Source organism: Bacillus rossius, chromosome 7 (assembly GCF_032445375.1).
Source record: "Bacillus rossius redtenbacheri isolate Brsri chromosome 7, Brsri_v3, whole genome shotgun sequence".
NCBI classification, from domain to species: Eukaryota; Metazoa; Arthropoda; class Insecta; order Phasmatodea; family Bacillidae; genus Bacillus; species Bacillus rossius.
The window spans coordinates 56,427,257-56,448,027 of record NC_086335.1 but is presented as its reverse complement, the minus strand read 5'-3'; the positions used below and the strand labels follow the sequence as shown (position 1 = coordinate 56,448,027).

Here is a 20,771-nt window from a genome sequence, read left to right as displayed (position 1 = left end):
AAATATTTTAATTACTGAGGTCCAGTTTCACCAAACAAGTTGATTGATTCTGATGTGTGTTCCACCATTCAGCTTAACCTTGATTTTCTATAGATGGATGCTTTTAATGTCACTGCTAAAGTTTGGCCAGTTAATTTTGCTTGAATTATAAAATAAAAAATCTCAATCCGCGAACATAACTTTTTTTTATCCTATATGTACTATGGTGTATTTGTTTCAGTTTGTAGCCTGTATTGGTGGAAAACCTAATTATTGAAATAACTATGGCAGTATTTGTAGAGAAATGTATTTATGTCCAAACAATCTTCCCTTGGATTGTAAATAGATATGTATTTTGTAAATTTGTTCTAATAGTATAGTAGAAATTCTGTTCAAATAATACAATTATGAAATTAATTAGTTTTCAGTATTTTAGATTACTTTGGTATACATTTACATTTTTTAGGTAATTTAATATTCTGACAAAATATATTTTAATTTCAAGATTTCAACAGAAAAATGCATGTCCACAAACATAATTAAGGATTTATTTTGCTGTTTCTGTGTATTCTAGGACTTGTACAATTCAAATTAGCAATAATTTTAAACATATTGCAGTAAAACAGCAACCTAAAAATCCTTTGACTTACACTGACAAAAAAAGTTAATGCCTATTTCAGTTCCGGAAAAAAAATAAGTTACTGTGATAATATAACAACTTTCTCAATAGACTACTCACATCTTCCTGAAATAAAACTAACCCAACACACTTGTTCCCACAATATCACTTTGGTCAAAATTTTGCCATTAATGATCAGGCAGTCTTGTATAACTGTTAAACATAGAAGTTAACATAACATCTGTTTTTATACACTCATACAACAATCATGTTCTCATAGATCTTAAAGATGTCTTTCTCATATTTCTTCTATCATTACTCCACAATACACAACTTTGTCATTTTAAGTCTTACAAGAACAATAACAATAAACATCTACATAAAGATCCTACAGTAAATCTAAAATAAAATTTTTAACAAAAAAACTGGTTGGCAAAGTTTGGCATTTTGACAAATAATATTACTACTATATTTTACAAATCTACAAATTACAAAATAAAATATGAACACAATTTATGATTCCTTCTCACCTGTTTAGCTCTTCAACCTTACTACACACAAAATATATTAAACACAAAATTAAAGTAAATATGGTGAGAAAACAGCAATAAGGAACACAAACATTTGACTCAACATAAGAGAGGGCATTGTCATGTCTGATTACACATAAATACACACACATTAATTTAAGAACCAGTTCCAACTCACATCAATGTTTCCACCTCATTTTACATAAAACTCTCATTCATTTACTATTAGCTTGGCATTTTAAATGAGCATAAAGTCGTGGTTTGAAACATTGTAAAATATGTACTTCACAAAGAAAGTTTCAAAACCTTTATTCTCATTTGAGGATTTAAATTTTTTCTCTAAGGGCTACTTTTAAACGATAATTCTATTCTTCATCATGATGCATTTACAAAAGCGCAAAATCTGAATGCTTACATTAAGCTGCAACAAGTTATAACAGTTTTATTTCAAGCATAATACATAGAAGCAAAATAGTTAATTGGTTTTGTTACAGTAATACTGAGGAATGTTGCTTCCTGTAGAATTTAATTATACTGGTTAAAAATATATAAAAAAATTATATATAGTAAAACACAGTCAATGTGATCTCCCGCTGTCCTAATTCATGCTTCCTTTGAACCTCAATTTACTTTTTTTCATTCAAGCATACAAAAATTGAACATTATTATGTTGCGTGTTCTCTCTTCCCCCCCCCCCCCCCCCCCCCCCCCCCCGGGGCTGTTTTAGCTTCCATTTTATATATTTTTAAGTGTAAAAAGTAGAAATGTTTCCAATATATGAGAGGTGGATCTTAAGAAATGAAGTGGTGTGAAGCTAATCACTTGTTTCATCATCAGCGTCTACGAAGTACCTGTACAACTGAGTTGCGCTGTTAAGTTCTTTGGGTGAGGCAGCAAATTTAATTCTTTTACTTTTCAAACAAATCCTTCGGGCAGGTAGTAGATGTCACATGGTTCAACAACTGCATTCTCATTGGCCCACTTAAGAGTCATGCAAGCTCCTTTCAGCAGACACAGAGCCAGTGTGGTAGTAAATTATGCAGACACAAACAAAATTGGATTGAACCATAAAGCATACGGGTAATTCTCATGAAATCCCGAAATTACCTATCAATAAATTAACGAAAAATAATTAAATAAATTCATCTTCGTTTTCTCTTAAATTTGTAGTACTCATGTTACTAGAAGTGAAAAATATTGTGGTCCCCAGAATAAATGAGTTTTGAACGAATTTATGAGTACTGAAAATAATCAAATGTGAGGGAATGATGTTTATATTCATTTCTCATATGAAATCGTATTATTTATTTTTTAAATATCTTTAGAATTCTACTAGGTTACATTAACTTAAAAATTATGAATTAAAACTCATACTGCAACTTGAAGATGAGTAAAAGAATACTTAAACCAAAACTTTTTCTTATCGTAGTAGTAATCACAGTTCAATTACAACAATAAACTATCAATATAAAATTACCAAAAATGTTGTACTTCTTTAGAGATTTTAAAAATCTCTAGTGAGATTATTGAACATTACTTTGAACAAACTTATAATATAACTGAAAATAATCAAATGTGAGGTAATGACAAAATAAACCAAAACCTACAAAATCTCGCAACATAACCTTTTGTAACCATCTAACTTTTCTCTACGCTTTCTACCTTATAAACATACTTTACTACGTCATCAAAATTCAAATATTACAATTACCTTCTTTATTCTTCGCTGTGATGGAATGATTGTTTAAAATGTAATCTTTAAAAAATTACAATGACATCTTCTTCCAACAAGTACTTTAACAAGCTTGAAGTCAATTTGCCATTTCGAACAAGTGACCATACTACCAACTATCAAAAACTAATGAGACTACTACTAAAGTCCTCAAGAATATACATACTTATCGACTGTTGGTAATGATGTGAGGGAATGATAATTTTTCATGGGACACATGTTAAGTCAACATTAGACAACTTGTTCATGACTTATGATCCTAAACTCAGAGAAATTTTGAAAAGTTGTTGTATTTACAATAGACAAGCCATAGTTGCAAACAGATTTTTTTAGAAATTTTCGATAAAAACTTTAGACAATGTTTTAATCTGGAGTTTGGGACATAGTGAGGGAATGATTTTCAGAGTACTATATATTTATTATTCTTCACAAATGCCTGTACGGTTCCTAAGTTATGACCAACATTTTTAGCCTTGATGATATTCTTTCCGGAAAAAAAAATACCATCCTAAATCGCTTAGGATTATTGTAAAAATTGCTAGGACAGGAATTTCTAGTTTCCATGAGAATTACCCATACAATTCATGTTTATAAAAAAGGCCAATTTTTAATTAACTCAATAGGTGACAATTTAAAAATGGAGCATTAATGGAATATACGTGATGGGTGAACTGGAACTGAAGTACTCGGAGAAATATTTGTGTGATGCTGCATCATCTTGACAGAAGACAAGTGATATGTGCATCCTTGCTACCCAAATATTTTCTCTTTATCAGTCAATACATAACATGTTGTTTGGTAGGAATTATGTAACTTTCATATTAATGTTAATTTCTTGAAGTTTACTGTATTCATTACATGGTTATCAGTTGTAGTTTTACCAGTAATGGGAATTCAAATTGGGGGTTATTACAACAATATTGATTGTACTATATACAATTTTTTAAATACTTAACCTGAGTCTTCATTTACTCACAAATAACATAATTAATATTTTAACTTTTTGAAATAGGTTGCTCTGAGGTTTCAAACGAAAATTCTCGACTCTTAATATCATGCATGTACGTGAACATGAGTTACTCCTACATTTGATACTTTTTTCCCAAATGGCAAAAGTTCTACTTCTCAATTTAAAAATATCATTTTTTCTACAATACTATTGAGTTTCAAATTAAATACCATACATTTTCTTGAAAGAATGCAGGTATTTAAAAAACAACAATAAAGGATCCATAGAATCACACAGTTTGATTCTCTTTAGCCTAGTTCTCCTCTTGCACCATCACATGAATACACTGCTAATTTAATTTGTAAGAAATTGTATCATACTAGCATGACTAAAAATGAAACTTTACACGTGACGAGATGAGAGACACTATAACTGGGCCAAAGCAAACTAGGTGCCCAACAATTCGAAGGCTCTAATCAATTAAAAATCTAATGGTCACGCATGAATATTCATACTATGTACAAATGAATAGTGTTGACAATATCAAAAAATATAATACATAAAGAATTTAATGTTGCCAGCCTGAACAACGGAAAGAATTAATGCACATAAATATGAAGCTGCAAGCGATATTACTCAAATGCAATAGCATTTAAGAATGCTTACCATGAATTCCAGCTACAAGAAAAATTACAGCCTATGAAGCTCAATGGCTGAAAATGTTGCCATCCATCCCTATAATCACAAAGCACTGTACATTGACAAAATAAAAATTTAGTCTGCACACTGGAATAAACAAGAGTTCACTTACAACACACACCAATGAAGATGCAACAAAGGAAAAACAACTTTCGTATCACACATATAATGGGAAACATAATTTAGGTGGTGTATAGGAAAAAAAAAAGAGCACATGGGTCCTATGTGGCCTTTTAATACAGAATGGTTCATTTAAATACCCATGGTCTTTTTGTATGAAACCTGGATATTACAGAAGATGAAATTGGTGCTGTTATTAATGATCTGTTTCCCCACTCATTTAATGAGCAAGCAATGCCTTTTTTTTTTCCCTGCGGACCGCCTCAATTATTCGCTACGAACGGTAACATTCTCACAAGAGGATCGACAACACACGGACCTCACGGTGCGTCCCGGCCGTCGGCTGCCTCGGTGGCATTCCCCTCCAGGCTGGCGAACTCCGCGGCCACCGCCTCTGGACCGAGCTTCCTCAGCAGCGGTTCGGTGCCGCGGTACGTGTAGCGCCTCTCGTCGAAGTCAAAATGCAGCCCCAGCACGATGTTGAGGGCAGACTCGTCGTAGCGGTGGCAGCCGGCGTAGCGATACTGCGGCTTCTTGTTGAAGCGACAGCCGCCGGACTGCGCTCCTGTTGGGCACCCATGGACATCAGTGCCACTTGGATTTTACAAAAATTCCCAACCAGAACTACCCTGACAATCCGACATTCCATGTTCGGCACTGCATGTAATCCAGCACCCATGGAGCAGCTCAGGTTCAGACTTCTTACATGAATTTCTAATACGAATATGAATGTCTTTAAATCTCGGGTTTGCGTGTCGCTTCAAATGAGGATTCGACACCACTTACAACTCGTAAAATATGAAAGCTACAGAGTTGAAGTAAATATATCTTAGAGCAGATGAGTGGTGCTGGTTGAGTGGAATAACTATAAAGTTACAAACATTGGTTTTGCAGCAATTAATCGCAAAATGCCTAAGCAAATACAGGTTATGTTGGAGAAAAGAAAGAAAATAAGCAAAATTGCCCAAACAGAAGCAATTTTTTGATGTCATATTTTTTCTGGCATGGCCATCCGCCCGTCAAGTAAGATGTTAACTGAATTTACGTAAAAAAAAAATAATTAAGCAATATCAATTTTGTTAAATTATTTAATTCATACACAAAATTCCCATCCCATTCATCGTGATGGAAATTCGTGAAACAAACCCCTGGTCACTGCAGTCCAAAATACAGCCTGCCTAGAATTTTATTTTTGGGTGAATTGTGGCTGTTGACCTTGGCTTCCAGGTTGCATTAGTGCACTGCCTGCCTTTTTAGTGCAGAGTTTATCGTTACTGTCGGTTTTCATTTCAGCACAGCGTTTTCTATTTTCTGTTTTTTCTAGCCGGTTACATTTCACATTTTACGGATAAATCTCTACGTTCGATAATCCACAAAATCCCTAATTTGCCATGGCCATACCAAATTAAAAACTTTTCTCTGTAGTTATATTATTTTCTGTAAAATTACATATTTAAATTATTTGCTAAAAAATTACAAACTCTCTAACAGGAACATGTGTTTTACATAATGATTCTTAGGTGAAAAATTAATGGATACAACATTGCAGAGCATTTACCGGTCGTAGAATACAAATTAAATATATGGATTAACGAAAACAAAAAAGGTAAAACAAGTAAAAAAAAAATTCCACAAAAATCACACTGAAAATAAATTGAACGGGTGATGAAATAAATGGACGGTCTCCGGGTAAAAGGTAACAAGTCAAGAATTCACTTTTTTGCAGAAAGAATCAAAAAAAACTCTTAAGATAAAAATTGAATTTAAATACTAAATTTTTCCTGCATTAGTCTTTTATTTACCAACATAGTTGTCAATGATTAAAAATGCATTACATATTCTAAGTGTACTTAAGAGTTTAAGTGACTTGTTCTCTAAAAATCACCAAAATGTGACTTGTAACCTGTTACCCGGAGACCGTCCAGCTCTGGGCAACGGAGACAAGCACACGAGCGTTACCGATGGGCAGGATGCAGTCGTGCGTGAGCGCGCACTGCACCCAGGGCAGCATGACGCCCGAGTGCACGGCGGGCGTGTTGAAGAGCAGCAGCCGGCCCGCCTCCACCATGGGCAGGAAGAGGAAGCTCTCGGCCGAGGTGCGGAAGTAGTCGAACATCTTGGGGTGGGTGAGCGACGAGGTGGCGTGGCGCGTTGCCCAGCTGGCCACGCCCGTCTCGCGGGCCCGTCCCACCAGGGAGTCCACGCGCCCGCTCACCAGCCGCTGGTCGCTCTCCAGGAACAGCACCGCGCCGGCCTTGTTGAGCGCGTCCTGTGCCCGCGGTGTCCCGTCGACACGTGATCAGGGGGGGCAAGCGGGCCACACGCCCCGGGCGCAAAGCCGTGGGGGCATTGTAATTCCTTCCTACTACATCTGGTAACTGGTAAAAAGTTTTTTTAACTTGCACGCCAAGAATGTCTAATCTGATTTACAAAATAACGTCTCAACGTAGCACCATTTCCCCCCCCCCCCCCCCCCGGCCCACTTTATTGGTGTGGTATGTGCAAAAAAAAAGAGGGGGGGGAAGGGGGCGCATGAATCCATTCACGCCCCGGATGCCCGAGACTCTAGTTGCAGCCCTGCATGTGATTTCCTACACTTTTCAATATTCCTGGCATATCATCTGTGTGGTTCTTGATATTGACTGTGTCCAGGAACAAGATTTTACGGTGAATCGCATCAAAACCGAAATACACTGTTATTACACCAAAAATACAAATTAATGTAACATCAGCACCGAGAAGCAACTAAAATCATTAAGTTAATCCGACTACACTCACATCACCAAAAGTTAATCATTTAATAATACACTTGACGTCGACCGCGGCTACGCCCTCCCTAAGCCCGATGTGCCTCACGCAGTCGACACCCCTCTCCTCCCATCACCACCCTCTATTTCAAACCTCCCGCCCCGTGTGCAGGTGTGCGTGTGAGCCTAGGCCCTGCAAGAGGCAGTAGCTTCAGTGCCACGTTCCCGTAAAAACGTAATTAAAATAATAAGTAATTGTAATGCAAACCTTTTATTTTCATCTTTTTTAAATTCCTAAGTGTTTATGTTTTAAGTTGTAGTTAGTAAGGACGGTGCAGCGCCCCAGGCGGGCAACCCCGGAACTACCCGCAATTACTTTTTTGAACTTTAACGAATAAATTAAAAATAAGTTAAGTTTGGTAATGGTAAATCACTGTGGTCAGTTTTTGCTTAATGTTTAAGAGGGTTTTTTATGTCAATATGTTACCAGGTGGATACCCGGTAACATAACGGGAACTTAACGCTTCCCGGCAGCCATGATGCCCTGGCATCGTCAGTCAGCTTCCGTTCGCCGCCCGGGGTAGAAGGCCTGTGCGCGCCTCGTCGACTTCAATATTTTAGTTTCACTGATCTGGTAACATCCGTCGCTCCATAATTATTTCTTAAACCTTTTTCTTTTCCTCGAGGACTACCCCGGGAGGATGGCTCTTTAACAAAATTATTTAAATCTAGTTAGATATTTTATTTCTTAATCCGTAACGAACTTTCGAGGCCAGGCCACGAGGTGACCTACTCAGCCTTTAAGCCGGGGTAATATTCCTGTTGCCATGTTATTTCAGTGTATCAGTGAATAACTCTTTTCATGTAATTAATTATGTAACATTTTATTTCTTTGTGCTGCTCGACATCAATAAAGAGCTTTCCCTAGACTTCTGTGAGTTTCACTGAGCAGTCGCGTGTGGAATCTTCTGAGTCCCGAGGCGTGTGGGACGCCTTAAGAGCCCACTAGTGCTACTGCGCAAAGGGGGAATCGAGCCTAGTCCCCACACGGGTCACGTCACGGCCCCGAGCAAGGAGTCTACGGCCGGGTCCACGTGCCCCTACACGTGGTGGCGCCCAAGTTACGCAATTTCAGTCTATCCGAAACCCCCCCACCCCCGTAAGGACACACTTAATTTGATTTATTTAACAAGACTTCTGCACCAATATGTAAAGATCAAAAGGATAAGAAAAAATTATTTTACCTTGTTTCATGATCTATCCTAGGTATCTTTTATCAACCGATGTTTGCATTACTGACATTGATAAATTTTCAAACATGCAAATGCTTGAGAATTTATATTTATTGTTGTATGTAATTCTGTCCTTGACAAAATAATTAAAAATTATTTTATTATAAAAATTAATCATGTATCACAGTCAATATTACATCATTTTGTCGAAACCATTTTTAAAACACATTTTAAGACACTATCTTTATAAATAAACATAATTTATATTTTTTAAAAAAAACAACAGGAATTTATTGTTTTAAAAACTAAATTAGCCTGAAAATAAAACCATTAAATCTTGTCTCCACCTAATGGCAAATCACAACAGCAAAAACAGGCTGTGGAATGTTAATGTTTTTCAGAAGTACCAGTAACATTCAGGACAGCCAGAGCAGAATCCAGACCCACTGCTTCCAGTAGGGTCAGTGGCTTACCACTGTGCCACATAACTCCATTTTACAATATTTAAGTTTTTACAAATTCCTTCTCTCATTCACATACATACACTGTCACTACACCTAGCTCAATTTACAAAAGTGGCAATTATTGGTAATGTTGGCTTTACAAAGTACTTATCGTTATAACTATCCTGTTTGTTTCAATTATAAACCATTCTGTTCGTGTCAACTGTAGCTCAGCCTTTGGAGGGGAGGGGGGGGGGAACATTTGCAAGCACTTAGACTTTCAATTAGAGTTCCAAGTCAAGGGTGAGCTGAAAGCTGTAAACTTACCTGAACAATAAGAGGCCGGTACGCACTTAGTCGCTCCTCTTCGACATGCGATGGGAAAACACTTAGGTCAAAGTTCACAACCACGCATCGGCTGCTGTTGCAGTGGTTTTGGATCTGCAGCAGATGAACTGTAAATCTTAGTCACTTGGCAACCAACTGCATGCTCATAAACTCACATAGCCTATCTACAACAACAAACAGAAAAAGTAGCCTCACTGGTTCTTCAACATATGAATACTGATAAAACAAAACAAAAAATTTTTTTATTAAGTTTTACCCTATAGTTAATAAGGATATGATCGCAGGATTTCGTAGCCATTGTCTGAGGTTTGCTTAGCTTGTGGGTCCTAGCTGCGTCGAAGACGAAGAATTCACAAGATGTTTCGGTGGACTGTGAAGTCACCATCTTCAAGGTAGCAGTTTCCTAATTAGGTTTTTGGTCTTCCAATGCTACCTTGAAGATGACAATGGCAATGCCAACCAAAAACCTGCAAAATCGTCATCTTCCACATGGTTACACCCAAAAGCCATGCAACATTATTCTAATGCATTGGTTTTCAAACTTTTGGAATTCGGGACACATTTAAAATCCTAAAAATAATTGTAAGCACACTATATATAAATTTCTGAGAAATATGTTATTATAATAATTAAGACATATATTTACAGAAAAAAATGAACATACCTTAAGTTTAGTCGTTCTTGTATTTATAAGAAACATGAATCAGTAGTCATTCAAATAACACATAACAATGTGGTGTTAATAAGAAGAATGGTATATCGGTAATGAAATAAGTTTAATAGCGTAGCTATATTTATTTTTATATCGGGACACACATTTCTCTGCACTATCACAGGGCACACCCTAGAAGCACACTTTGAGAACCATTGATCTAGTGCTATCCATATCGAAAATATGTAAAATTGTACATGATGTCAAGTATTTTATTTTCTGCGCGCAGGGCTGATGCAAGGTAAATTGGCGCCCTAGGCGAAAAACCCTCATTGCCATCACCCCCGCCGGACACCGCCATAAAAATTTTCCTTGCCTCAAAATACATCACGTAAGCCTAAGATTTTGTCAACAATGAAATATAAGCAGGCTTGTGTTTTTTTTTTACTATTTTTTTTACTTATTACAAATCATAAACAGGTGACCGTGGACTTAAAATAATTACTTATATCAATATAAACATTCCAAACTGTTAAAAAAAAATCCATTTTCATCTAGTTTCAATAATCGTTAAACATATCATATCAGCTGTTGTGTGTCGCGCTGCGCCACCCCCAGCTACTTGGCGCCCTGGGCGGTTGCCTAGTTCGCCTGTACGGACGCACCGGCGAAGCAGAGTGCGACTCACCGTCTGCAAGCCGTACTGGCCCAGGCCGAGGGCGTAGATGACAGTGGTGTGGCCGGGGAGGAAGTGCGCCGTGTTGCGGGCGAACGCAGCGGCGTGCTGCTCCTGCCCGTCCAGCGCCTGCAATTCCGACCAAGACACGCACTCGCGCATCACCGATCGCACGGGCCGAGGCGTGTGTGCTACTGTAGTGCCTCGCTGTCGGTTCGCCCACTGTCGCCCCAGACTGATGCTGCCTGGATTTGTGTATGGGGGGGTGTTAAGAAGCATTAAAGCGGGGGGGTCCTGGGGTCCTCCCCCGGGAAAATTTGGATTTTAAGGTGTAAAATAGTGCTATTTTAGCAGTTTTCGGTACTTAAATTTAAACATTGTAATTGGTAAAATTTTTATTAATTTTAATATGAAATTTGTTTGAGTGATGAATAAGAAATTAATTAAAGATTTGGTGCTAAAGCGGGGGGGGGGGGGGGGGGTTGTGTTTGAAAACCCCTAAACCCCCCCCCCTCCCCCCCCCCCCCTGGATATGCCCCTGCCTGGCTTGTCAACATTACAAATCTCATTCTGTATACCAATTGTGATAAGTTTAAATATACATAATTTAATATAAATAAAGTAGTGTCTATTGACGGTATTATTCCAGTTGCATTCATCATGAAAGAAAAAATAATAATTCAATGCTATAAACAAAAAACCAATTATTATCTGGCAGAAGTTACTATTTGTATATTAAATAATATAAAAAAAATTGTTGGCATCATTCAGTTATGTCTCCTTAGAAGTAAAGATGGAATATCATCAGATTATGCTATTGATGAAATACAAAAAAAAAAAAAAAATGTATTTCCAATAAATTTCATTCCAAATTTGGTTTTACAAAACACAATGTTGCAGATACTTTTCATAAAAATTCTCATTACATCATGAAGTTGTCTAAAACTGTTTTTCTCTATGGCGTAAAACTGGCAACGTAGGACACTGGAACAAGGAGAGCACTAATGTCAGAAATTGGAAAGAGTAAATGCACACTTAAATGCACGCTGCAAACTACGGATGAGACACGCTATACTATGTGCCATGCTTACTGGCCAACTGCACACTTTATTGTATTTTATTTATATTTTATTTGGGCTTAACTTCTCGTCAATAGTGAGGTAGTTAGAGACTGTTAAACACACAACACAGAGCGGGGATATTGGGAAAGCAATCAACCAGGGCCTATAGAATAGGATACTTAAAGAATTTTTCTGGAGTGATTTCAGTAAACCAAAGAAAATCAAAATCAGAATATACGGTGAAAGAAAATTCTGAATAATCAATCATCTAAATTTTATGTTATGCCACAAATTATTAAGCCAGTCTGAAGTATTTTATCTTATAATGACAATATTTTTATTAGTATATAACACCTCTGGAATAAGATTCATTAGGAAAATAAAACATAATTATCACATTTAAATTTATTATCATGAAAAACAAAAGAATTTTAATAACCTAAACAAATCCACACAACACAATAAATTAAATAACATACAGACTTTATAAAACACAGTAAGACATAAAACATGGACACCTTCAATATTTACCAGACATATACATTTCCATTCAACATTTCCAATGATTCCAAATAAAATGCTTTTACTAATATCTATTAAATTAGGTAGGTAAACTAAAATAGAATCAAAAGCTTTTTTACTTTATTTGAATGGAATATTTCACTGTTTTTGTTTCCAAATTGTGCTTTTCTATTATTTATGTGATCTCACAGATCAATAAATTCTGAATTAAAAATGTCTTACTCAGTTAACCCAAAAGCATTCACACTTTGTCTCAGTATATTACCACTGGTCTTTTCTACGTCTCATAACAGATTAATTTCAAACAGTAATAATATTATTTTTATGTAGTTAAATAAAATCATGTAACAACCTTGCTAATAATGTGTGTACTATTGAGTACCAAAAATTTTAATGGCTTTGGTTTAGTTACAATCATACTCACCATGCTTCAGTACAATGACAGCTCATAAGCTGGTGTCACAATGCAACGATGGACAAGACACGTGTAAACAGATTATTCTTCGTACTTTGTTCCAGCACAATACCACAACACCATTAACACTATGAAATCTAATGTGGCGGACGGAAAATCTTCCCATGCTAAATGGGTCCATAAAATGCAGTATAGAATGCACTAAAAACAGCATAGGCCCTACAGAAATATTTTATTTCCCGTTGATAGTTGAAGTGCATAACAAGTGCTTAGTGGTGCCGTCCACTAATTTTGATTGGTCTGCCTATCACAAGTTTTGCCTTTCCTCTGTGACTCTACAGAACATTTATTCCATTAAGTACTATAAAAATCATCATCTATCTGTATGCATATGCCTTTTTTGCATAACGTACAAAAAATTATGATTGGCAAATCAGAACCAGTGTACTGGTCGAAAATTTTCAAGTATTATTTTATCACAATTCAACAATTTAAAACGAGCGCTTTCCTAGCAAGAAAGTAGGCAAGTAAAAAAGTGTTGTGGCGACCAAGCACCTGGTATTTCATTCCCTTGACTAAAACACAACTAACATTAGCAACTGTCTGAACCTAAATGGCGGGAGATGCCACATCGGTGAACTGCACCCGTGTTCAACCGGGCGTGAGGGAGAGATGACACGGTCAAAACCACCCACATTTTGCAAGTCGGGCTGTCTCAGAAGCGGGTCAGGCAACTGACTGCATGACAGGAAAATGTGGAAATGCTTGCTCGAGTGACGAACCACTGATACTCACATACGTGACAATAATCGGGAGTGAAGTGTTTTTCCAAACATCTGATGGGTACAAGCGAGGCTTAGTTGTAAATCCCAAAACATTGAGGTACTTGTCATCTGCTACTAAGTGCTTTTCTTCTGCCTTCTCCAAATTTTCCTGGAACAAAACCCTTCAATTATTACCAGAAAAGAAACAATAAAAATTGTATAAATTTCTTAAGGACAAGAAAATTTAAAACCTAAGTTGTGCTATATCCACACATATGTTATAACCTGTGAAATTAATAATTATGTTTTAAGTTTTCATACAAAAAATAAATACAAAATAACTAATTAATACATATTTACATTATACAACTATAAAATCATTTTAAGAAAAACATTGGCTTTTTCTTAATATTTAAAGAAATAGCATTTCGACCAACTTTGCAACATTTCACAGACACAGTGGGTACTACTCGATACTGTTATGATAACTCATGCATACTTACTTTGAAAGATTTTAAGTTGTTGATCTGTTTGTGTGTTTCTGAAACTATGGTCTCGATGGAGGGGCGCTGGTTCCCAACAAGAATAAGAATTACACTTGTCGTTATCACAATGATCAGGAACAAGAAAAAACTTTTGGTCCTCATTGGTCAGTAACATATCCGGATTGTAGGTATCAAAAATTAATCTATACCCACCATCGAGAAATAAAGCTGAGAAATCGCCTGCAAATCACAGAAGAAAACAATCGTTAGCTTTAAGTTAGGAATGTCATGAGATTGTGCCTAACGTGAGCTAGCAACTAGCGTACAATGACTTGAACACTTGAAGGCCTACTAGCTAATGCAATACATGGATGGTTATATAATTTTCTATTTTTCTTATACAAAAATAATGAAAATAAAACTATTTATTTTTTTAAAAAAAAAGGATTTGATTAATTCCTGGATTGATTCAAATTCAAGAACTAGGCACATATTACATTTTTCAATTATTTTTACTTTATTCTACTTTAAAAAAATAAGGATTTTATTAATTCCTGGATTGATTCAAATTCAAGAACTAGGCACATATTACATTTTTCAATTATTTTTACTTTATCCTACAACTGCTTGCAAAAACATCTGATTACAGCAACGAATCTACTGTAATTTTACTTTCAACAGATACTCTCAAAATAGTAGTACATTGCTTAGTAATTAATTAATTAATTATTAACCATAACACAATTTCTACATAAAATAACACACAAAAAACTTGCAGGCCACAATGCAGCATATTCACAGTATTAATATACTTTTCTGAAGCCTTGTCAAAGAAGCCACTGCTTCGTATGAGACTTGTAAATTCTGATACTATCCAGTCCAAGATGACTCTGAGATGCAGTCCAGTTTAAAGCCAACACATGGTTTTAACAGGGATGACATAACACTTTAGAGCCAAAGGCCATTTTTCGTGTTAGTACTTATGCCTTATACAGGCCACACTATCTGCAGGCAGCAGACTCGGTAATGTGTTAAGCCAAACACCTATGTGAATTTGATTGGTTGAATGTTTGCTCTTTGTGCCCATTGCTTGGACAGTCAAATAATTTAATAACAGGAAATGTAGTCTGAAGAAAAAGCACAAATTAATATAATATTAACATTCATTTCACATAACTATAACAATTGAGGCAATGACAATGAAAAGGAGATAAGTACGGTACCATTAAGGCTTTTTTTTTTCTTCAAGAATATAAAAACCAATTGAGCACTACCACTGACTTATTTTGTTGTCTTATGATAAAATTTATGGTACTTTTGGGTTCGTGTTCACTTTCTCATATTCAGTAGATCCTTCTTTTCCTGAGGAAATGACAATGTGGTGAAATAGTGCATAACCATTTAGGAACTATACCAAAAGTACTTTTGCAGAATAATCAACCAACATTTTCAGTAACCAAGAACATTACTTTTAAAATTTGTTTCCTCTTTTTTAGGAATGCTCCCAGCTTTTCTTTACCAAGTTATGTAAACACTGTTTTTGGTAATTTGTTGCAAGTGTGGCTGCTCCATGATTCCCCTAATTATCCTGATAGTCCTCTAAAGAAAAATAGCAGTATTTAAAGTTATTTTCAGTTAAAACTGTGTTAGGTTAAATGAGTTAATTTAAAATACTGTCAAATAACATGGATGGTTGGTTAGGTTAAGTTATACATTAAAAATACTGTAAATGGTATAAGAGGTTGGATAAGCATTAGCGACATTAAACATACTAGAAGCTGTTTTGTGGAACAATCAAGGAATATTTGCCGAAAAATAACATTTTCAGAAATATTTTTTCTACCCTATTTACATACCAATTTTTGTGGCTTCTTGATAGCAATAATGAGTATACATCAATAGGTACCAAAATTAAGTTGCAAGTCATTTATGGGAAGAATAACACAAGCCCTAAACTGTTTAATTCAAGTTAAGTTAAAAAATACTATCAAATCAAAAATTTATACTAGACAAGACTAGTCTAAAAAATTAACCAAAAGCAAAATGCATGACTAAACGAAGATGGTAGTTACTATCGTAAACGAACATTCGTATGTTGAGTTAGAAATTATATAAATAATATTATGTGAAATAACCTGTCAAACTTTGACCATGAATTGAATTAAATTGAAATTAATTGACTATTACGCTCGCAATTGAGCTTTCACCCGGTTGCAAGGAGTCCTCCCTTTTCAATTAACCCCCCCCCCCCCCCAATTCTTCTCAGATATTTTGCATCTTTCAACCCTAGCATCTCTTCTTCCAACCCATTCCCCTCCCCTTCCTGTCCAGCCAAGAAAAGCGTTCCTACTCCGTTCCGTTCGCCTCCAGTTCCTCTGGAACTTCCACCCGTGATCTCTCCGCCCTTTATACCTACCACTGTGTATCCTAGTCACCTTATACAGTCTCACTAAGCTTTCCACCCTTCTCCTCCCTAGCTCCTTATCATCTAAGTCAGACTATGCATTTCCCCCTCGAGCCCTTACCATCTCTTCCACATACCCATCACCCACCTCACTGCTCTACACTGCACCTTCTCCAGCTCCCTTACCTCAGTCACTAGGTAGATCACAGCCCCATACTCCATCACTGGCCTGACCAATGTGGAGTATGCCTTGTCCCTTACCCACCTCCCTGCCCCCTGCCAAACAACCCCAGCGCCCTCCTACCCTTACTCACCACCCGCTCAACCTGTTTTGCCTATCCAAGGTCAACCCCAGGTACTTATACTCTTTGGCCTCCTTTATCTTCTGCCCCTTCCTCAAATACACTTCCCTCATTAACAATCCTCTTCCTTGTTAACCTAACCACCTTCGTCTTTTCAACATTCAGCGCCATCTCATTCTGAAACGTCCATTGTTCCAGTCTGCTCAAGTCACATTGCAGATGAAACCCTTCCCCTAACACCTCATACACTACGCAATCATCCGCAAATACTCTCATCCTGGCCTCCAACCCCTCTCCAATTCACCATTATAGTGAACAACAGGGGCCCCAACACACTCCCTTGCGGAACTCCTGACGTCACTCCCCCTCTTCAGAACTTACCTCACCCACCCTAATCCTCTGCCTTCTATACTTAGAGAAGTCTCCTACCCAACTAACTACCCTCTCATCCTCCACCAACATCTCTCTCTACATTCTCCATTAACCTCTTGTGAGGTACTCTATTGAATGCCTTTTCAAAGTCTGTGAAAATTGCATCCATCTGCTTCCCCCCATCCACCACTTCCACCAGATCCTCCAGCAGCCCCGCCATCTGGGTTTTACATGAGAACCCTCTCCTGACTCCATGCTGTCTATTGCCCACCCAACCAAGGTCATCATTACTCCCACCATGTAACTGTCCGCCAGCCTTTCCATTACTTTCCCTACACAGGACGTCAGGCTGACTGGTCTGTAGTTCGTCAGGTTACTCTTATCCCTACCCCCTTGTAAATTGGTACCACTACTGCTTCTTTCCATTGATTTGGCAACTTCCCCTCCTCCAGCATTTGTTTGAGCATCACAGGTAAGTATCTACATACCTCCTCACCCCCAACTTAAGGTGACTGTTCCCTATCTCGTTCGGACCAGGTGCAAACCTCACTGTTTTACTGTATTTGCTACTTTCCGATACTCCCATACCTCTCCCCTTACAAACACAGGTACAGCTCCTGTAGCAAATTTTGCCTTCTCCCTGTTCTCCGTACATTCCTGCCCCTCTCTTCTCCTGAGCCCCGCTATTCCTTCCTCTACCTTCACCCTTTGCACATCGCTGTAAAGGTCTGCCCCATTTCCTTTCCTCCCTTTTCCCATTAGCCTTTCCATGTACGCATCCTTGCCTCCCTTGTTTTCCTCCCCGGTTCTTCTTCATCTCTGACTTTATTTCTCCCCCTCCTTTCCTCCTGGCCCTTGCACATAGCCTCCTACACTTTCTCTTTAAGACCCTTATCTCCCTCCCATAAGGTAGGATCACCCCCTTGCCCTACCCTATATCCAGGCACAAAACACTCCACCATCTGCTATAGTTAAGTCTCTCAAAGGCAGCCCATTTTTCATCAAGTCCCGTAACCTTTACCCATCTACAATACTCCCTCTTCAGATATGCTTCTGCCTCCACTTTATCCACAATACCCCATATTTTAGGGACTTTCTCCCTCTTTTATAAATATCTTTCCTCAGTCTCTCATTTCTGCCCTTTCTCCTAGAATTTCCAATTTCCCTTCTCCAGCTATGTTTCCCTCATCTCTATTGGAAGCCCCACACTTCCCTCCTCTCCAGCTCTGCTACAAGTTTTTCCCTCCTTCTTTCCTGACCCCTATTACTAATGTTCATACCTTCTTGCAGGCCTCTGTCACCCCTCCCCTACACCCCTGCCCGAAAATCACCTCACACCCATTTGTCTCCCCCTTACACACCTTCCCACTAACTCAGATCCACCTTTACTATTCTCCTCTACTCCTGCTCTGTCACTTTCCCTCCTCCCTTTTCTACCCCCCCCCCCCCCCCCAATTAGCCCAACCCCTTATTACTGACTCACCATCCTTCTCCTACACCTCTGGTCCCCCTCCCCTTCCCTTGTTGCTCACCCTGTCTTTGCCAGGTCCTAACCACTTTGCAATACAACCTATCTCTAGTTTGCCCCCTTTCCTCCAACAATTTCAATTGTTTCTCAAGTTCCAAATGTTTCTGTCATTCCCTATCTCTGTCTCTTCCAGCCTGCAATCTCTTTAGTCTTTCCTCCTTTACCTTCTCCTGCAGCTCGTCTAACACTGTGTTAAATACTCATCTTCCATCCATGCCCACATTTCTGTTGTTTCTTTGCTCCGTTTTCATCCTGAACTTGTTTCTGGATGTCAGCCAAGTTACCCTCTAACAATTTCACCATATGCCCTAGCTTTCTCAAAACCTCCTCCATTTTTTTTTTTCCCACTGTTCCTTTGCCCCTTTCAACAAGTCCACTTCCCTTCTGATACCCTTTATCAGCCCCTCAAGATTTCTTTCTCTCCCAGATAGCTCCTTTTCCACTTTACCCTTTCCCCTGTTCCAATCCTGGCTCATTTCCTTTCCTCCCTCCATAATTTCTCCATTTATAGTATCTCTCAGCCAGTCATTAAAACTCCCTCCAGTTGGTTTTCACTACTCCCCCTAACATCATTATCTCCTGCCCTTACATAGCACCCTCTTCCCCAACAAGCATATTTATTTCTGTGTTCCTTTCATTCACCTCCTTTTCCTGTACTTTTCCCTTGTCTGCCTCCTCCTTCTTTATTTTCCTCACCATAACATTTCTCTAAGTTTCCACTCGCCCGTATCCTCTCCCAACTGCTTGTACTCAGCTCTGATTCCTTCACATTTCAGGTGAAACCAAACTCCACACCCATCAAATTTCCCTCCCTGCTATTTTCCCCTCCACACTTTCTCACACACCCTGCAACGTACCATAGAAGTCAAATCTCATTGCTACTGAGTTTGACCCCTATTCCTTGTGCTTCAACCACGTGTTTTCTGAACATTTCTATCAATCGTTCTCTCAGCCACCCAAAAAATAACTATCTTTCCACAGCGGAATTATCCGTTATTTACACATTTACATGAAGCACACGAGCTCCTATAACCACCACCATTTTAAACTTAATAATATTATCAATTTGACAATATAAGTCTGAAAATATAAAAAAAAATAGGCATAAGTTAAGATGCAATATTTACTTGTTCTGATTATACAGCAGAGAACGATTCAGTGAAACTTCTATCACCCGCATTATCAATTGATTCATATCAGATATCAAAAGTCAGCTATAGTCAAATGTTTCTTGTTATGATATGAAATATTTTTTATATTGACAAAGACAAATACATCATAGAACATAGGTATTAGAAAGAGATACGTTTTCATTGAAACTAGGAAAAAACTTATTATTGCTTTTTCGTATGTTAAAACTTGTTGAGAATTTTATAAATGAGAAAAAAAAATACTTAAACCTCCTTCGCCATTAATTTAAGACCGGGACCCAATCCTGTCTCAACCATACACCCATGTCGGAGAGAGCCCTGTGGCGTCATGGCAATAAACCACTGCCTGTGCTTTACTTTCTGCATAATATGTTCTTTAAAGACAATAATAAGAAAAACAATGGCATAGTAATTCAAAAGTTGGTTATGTGTTTTTTCAACTGTACAAATACAAACTGGCAGCATTCAAATTTGAATAATTTTTGATGTAGTACCTCCTTGGTCCTTATTTTAAGCCTGGGACTCAGCCCTGATTATATAATCCGCCACAGTCGAAACATGCTATTCTTACTTTATTTAATATATATATAGCTGCAATTGGGTACAAAGTGCCCGGTGGCAAGCATTCTCCCTACTTTCCCCTCACTCTCCTTCTGAACTGGTCCACACTCCCAGCCGACACACACTCCTCCAGCCTATTCCATTCCCCTACTGTCCTCACGTACATCGCATTTTTTCCCCTTTCTGTTCTCCTACTCTCTTTGAAAACCTTCCTAGTATTTTCCTTCCTACTTCTAGGCATTCCCATTTTGACTTTTCCCCCCAGCTCTCCCCATCATCCCACTACACTCAGCACCTGGTACATCTTGACCAATCTCTCCTTCTGTCTTCTATCCTTTGGGCTCTCCCATCTGATTCCTATCATCATATCTGTGGTACTGCACTCCCCCTTCCCTTCTCTGTCCGTTCTCCTCCACCTGCCCTTCACCCATCTAGCTGCTCTCCTCTGCACCCCCTCCAGGTCCCTCTCAAGTATGCCGT

The 20,771-nt window shown here is 37.9% G+C and overlaps 1 protein-coding gene across 2 annotated transcripts; it reads right to left on the bottom strand.

The window, feature by feature from the left end:
- Positions 1-505: 505 nt before the first annotated feature.
- LOC134534080 (uncharacterized) lies at positions 506-19,826 on the bottom strand. 2 transcript variants are annotated; one of them, XM_063372108.1, is made up of 8 exons: positions 19,707-19,826; positions 13,992-14,213; positions 13,520-13,657; positions 10,739-10,855; positions 9,378-9,491; positions 6,588-6,897; positions 4,948-5,193; positions 506-4,544 (listed from the first exon to the last, which is right to left on the bottom strand). In XM_063372108.1, exons 2-7 carry the CDS (start codon positions 14,133-14,135, stop codon positions 4,949-4,951), a joined length of 1,068 nt encoding a protein of 355 aa, XP_063228178.1. In that variant the 5' UTR covers positions 14,136-14,213; positions 19,707-19,826; the 3' UTR covers positions 506-4,544; position 4,948. The 2 variants fall into 2 exon arrangements, with proteins under 2 accessions (XP_063228178.1, XP_063228177.1); XM_063372107.1 differs by lacking the exon at positions 19,707-19,826 and adding an exon at positions 19,437-19,610 and having other exon boundaries at positions 506-5,193.
- Positions 19,827-20,771: the final 945 nt, after the last annotated feature.

Excerpts from the sequence above, each read along its gene's own strand:
- LOC134534080 (XM_063372108.1), bottom strand. The coding sequence starts at position 14,135 with ATGAGGACCAAAAGTTTTTTCTTGTTCCTGATCATTGTGATAACGACA. Across the intron at positions 13,658-13,991 it reads ACAACTTAAAATCTTTCAAA|GAAAATTTGGAGAAGGCAGA; the intron begins GTAAGTATGCAT and ends GTTTTGTTCCAG. Across the intron at positions 6,898-9,377 it reads ACCGGCCTCTTATTGTTCAG|GACGCGCTCAACAAGGCCGG; the intron begins GTAAGTTTACAG and ends CCGCGGGCACAG.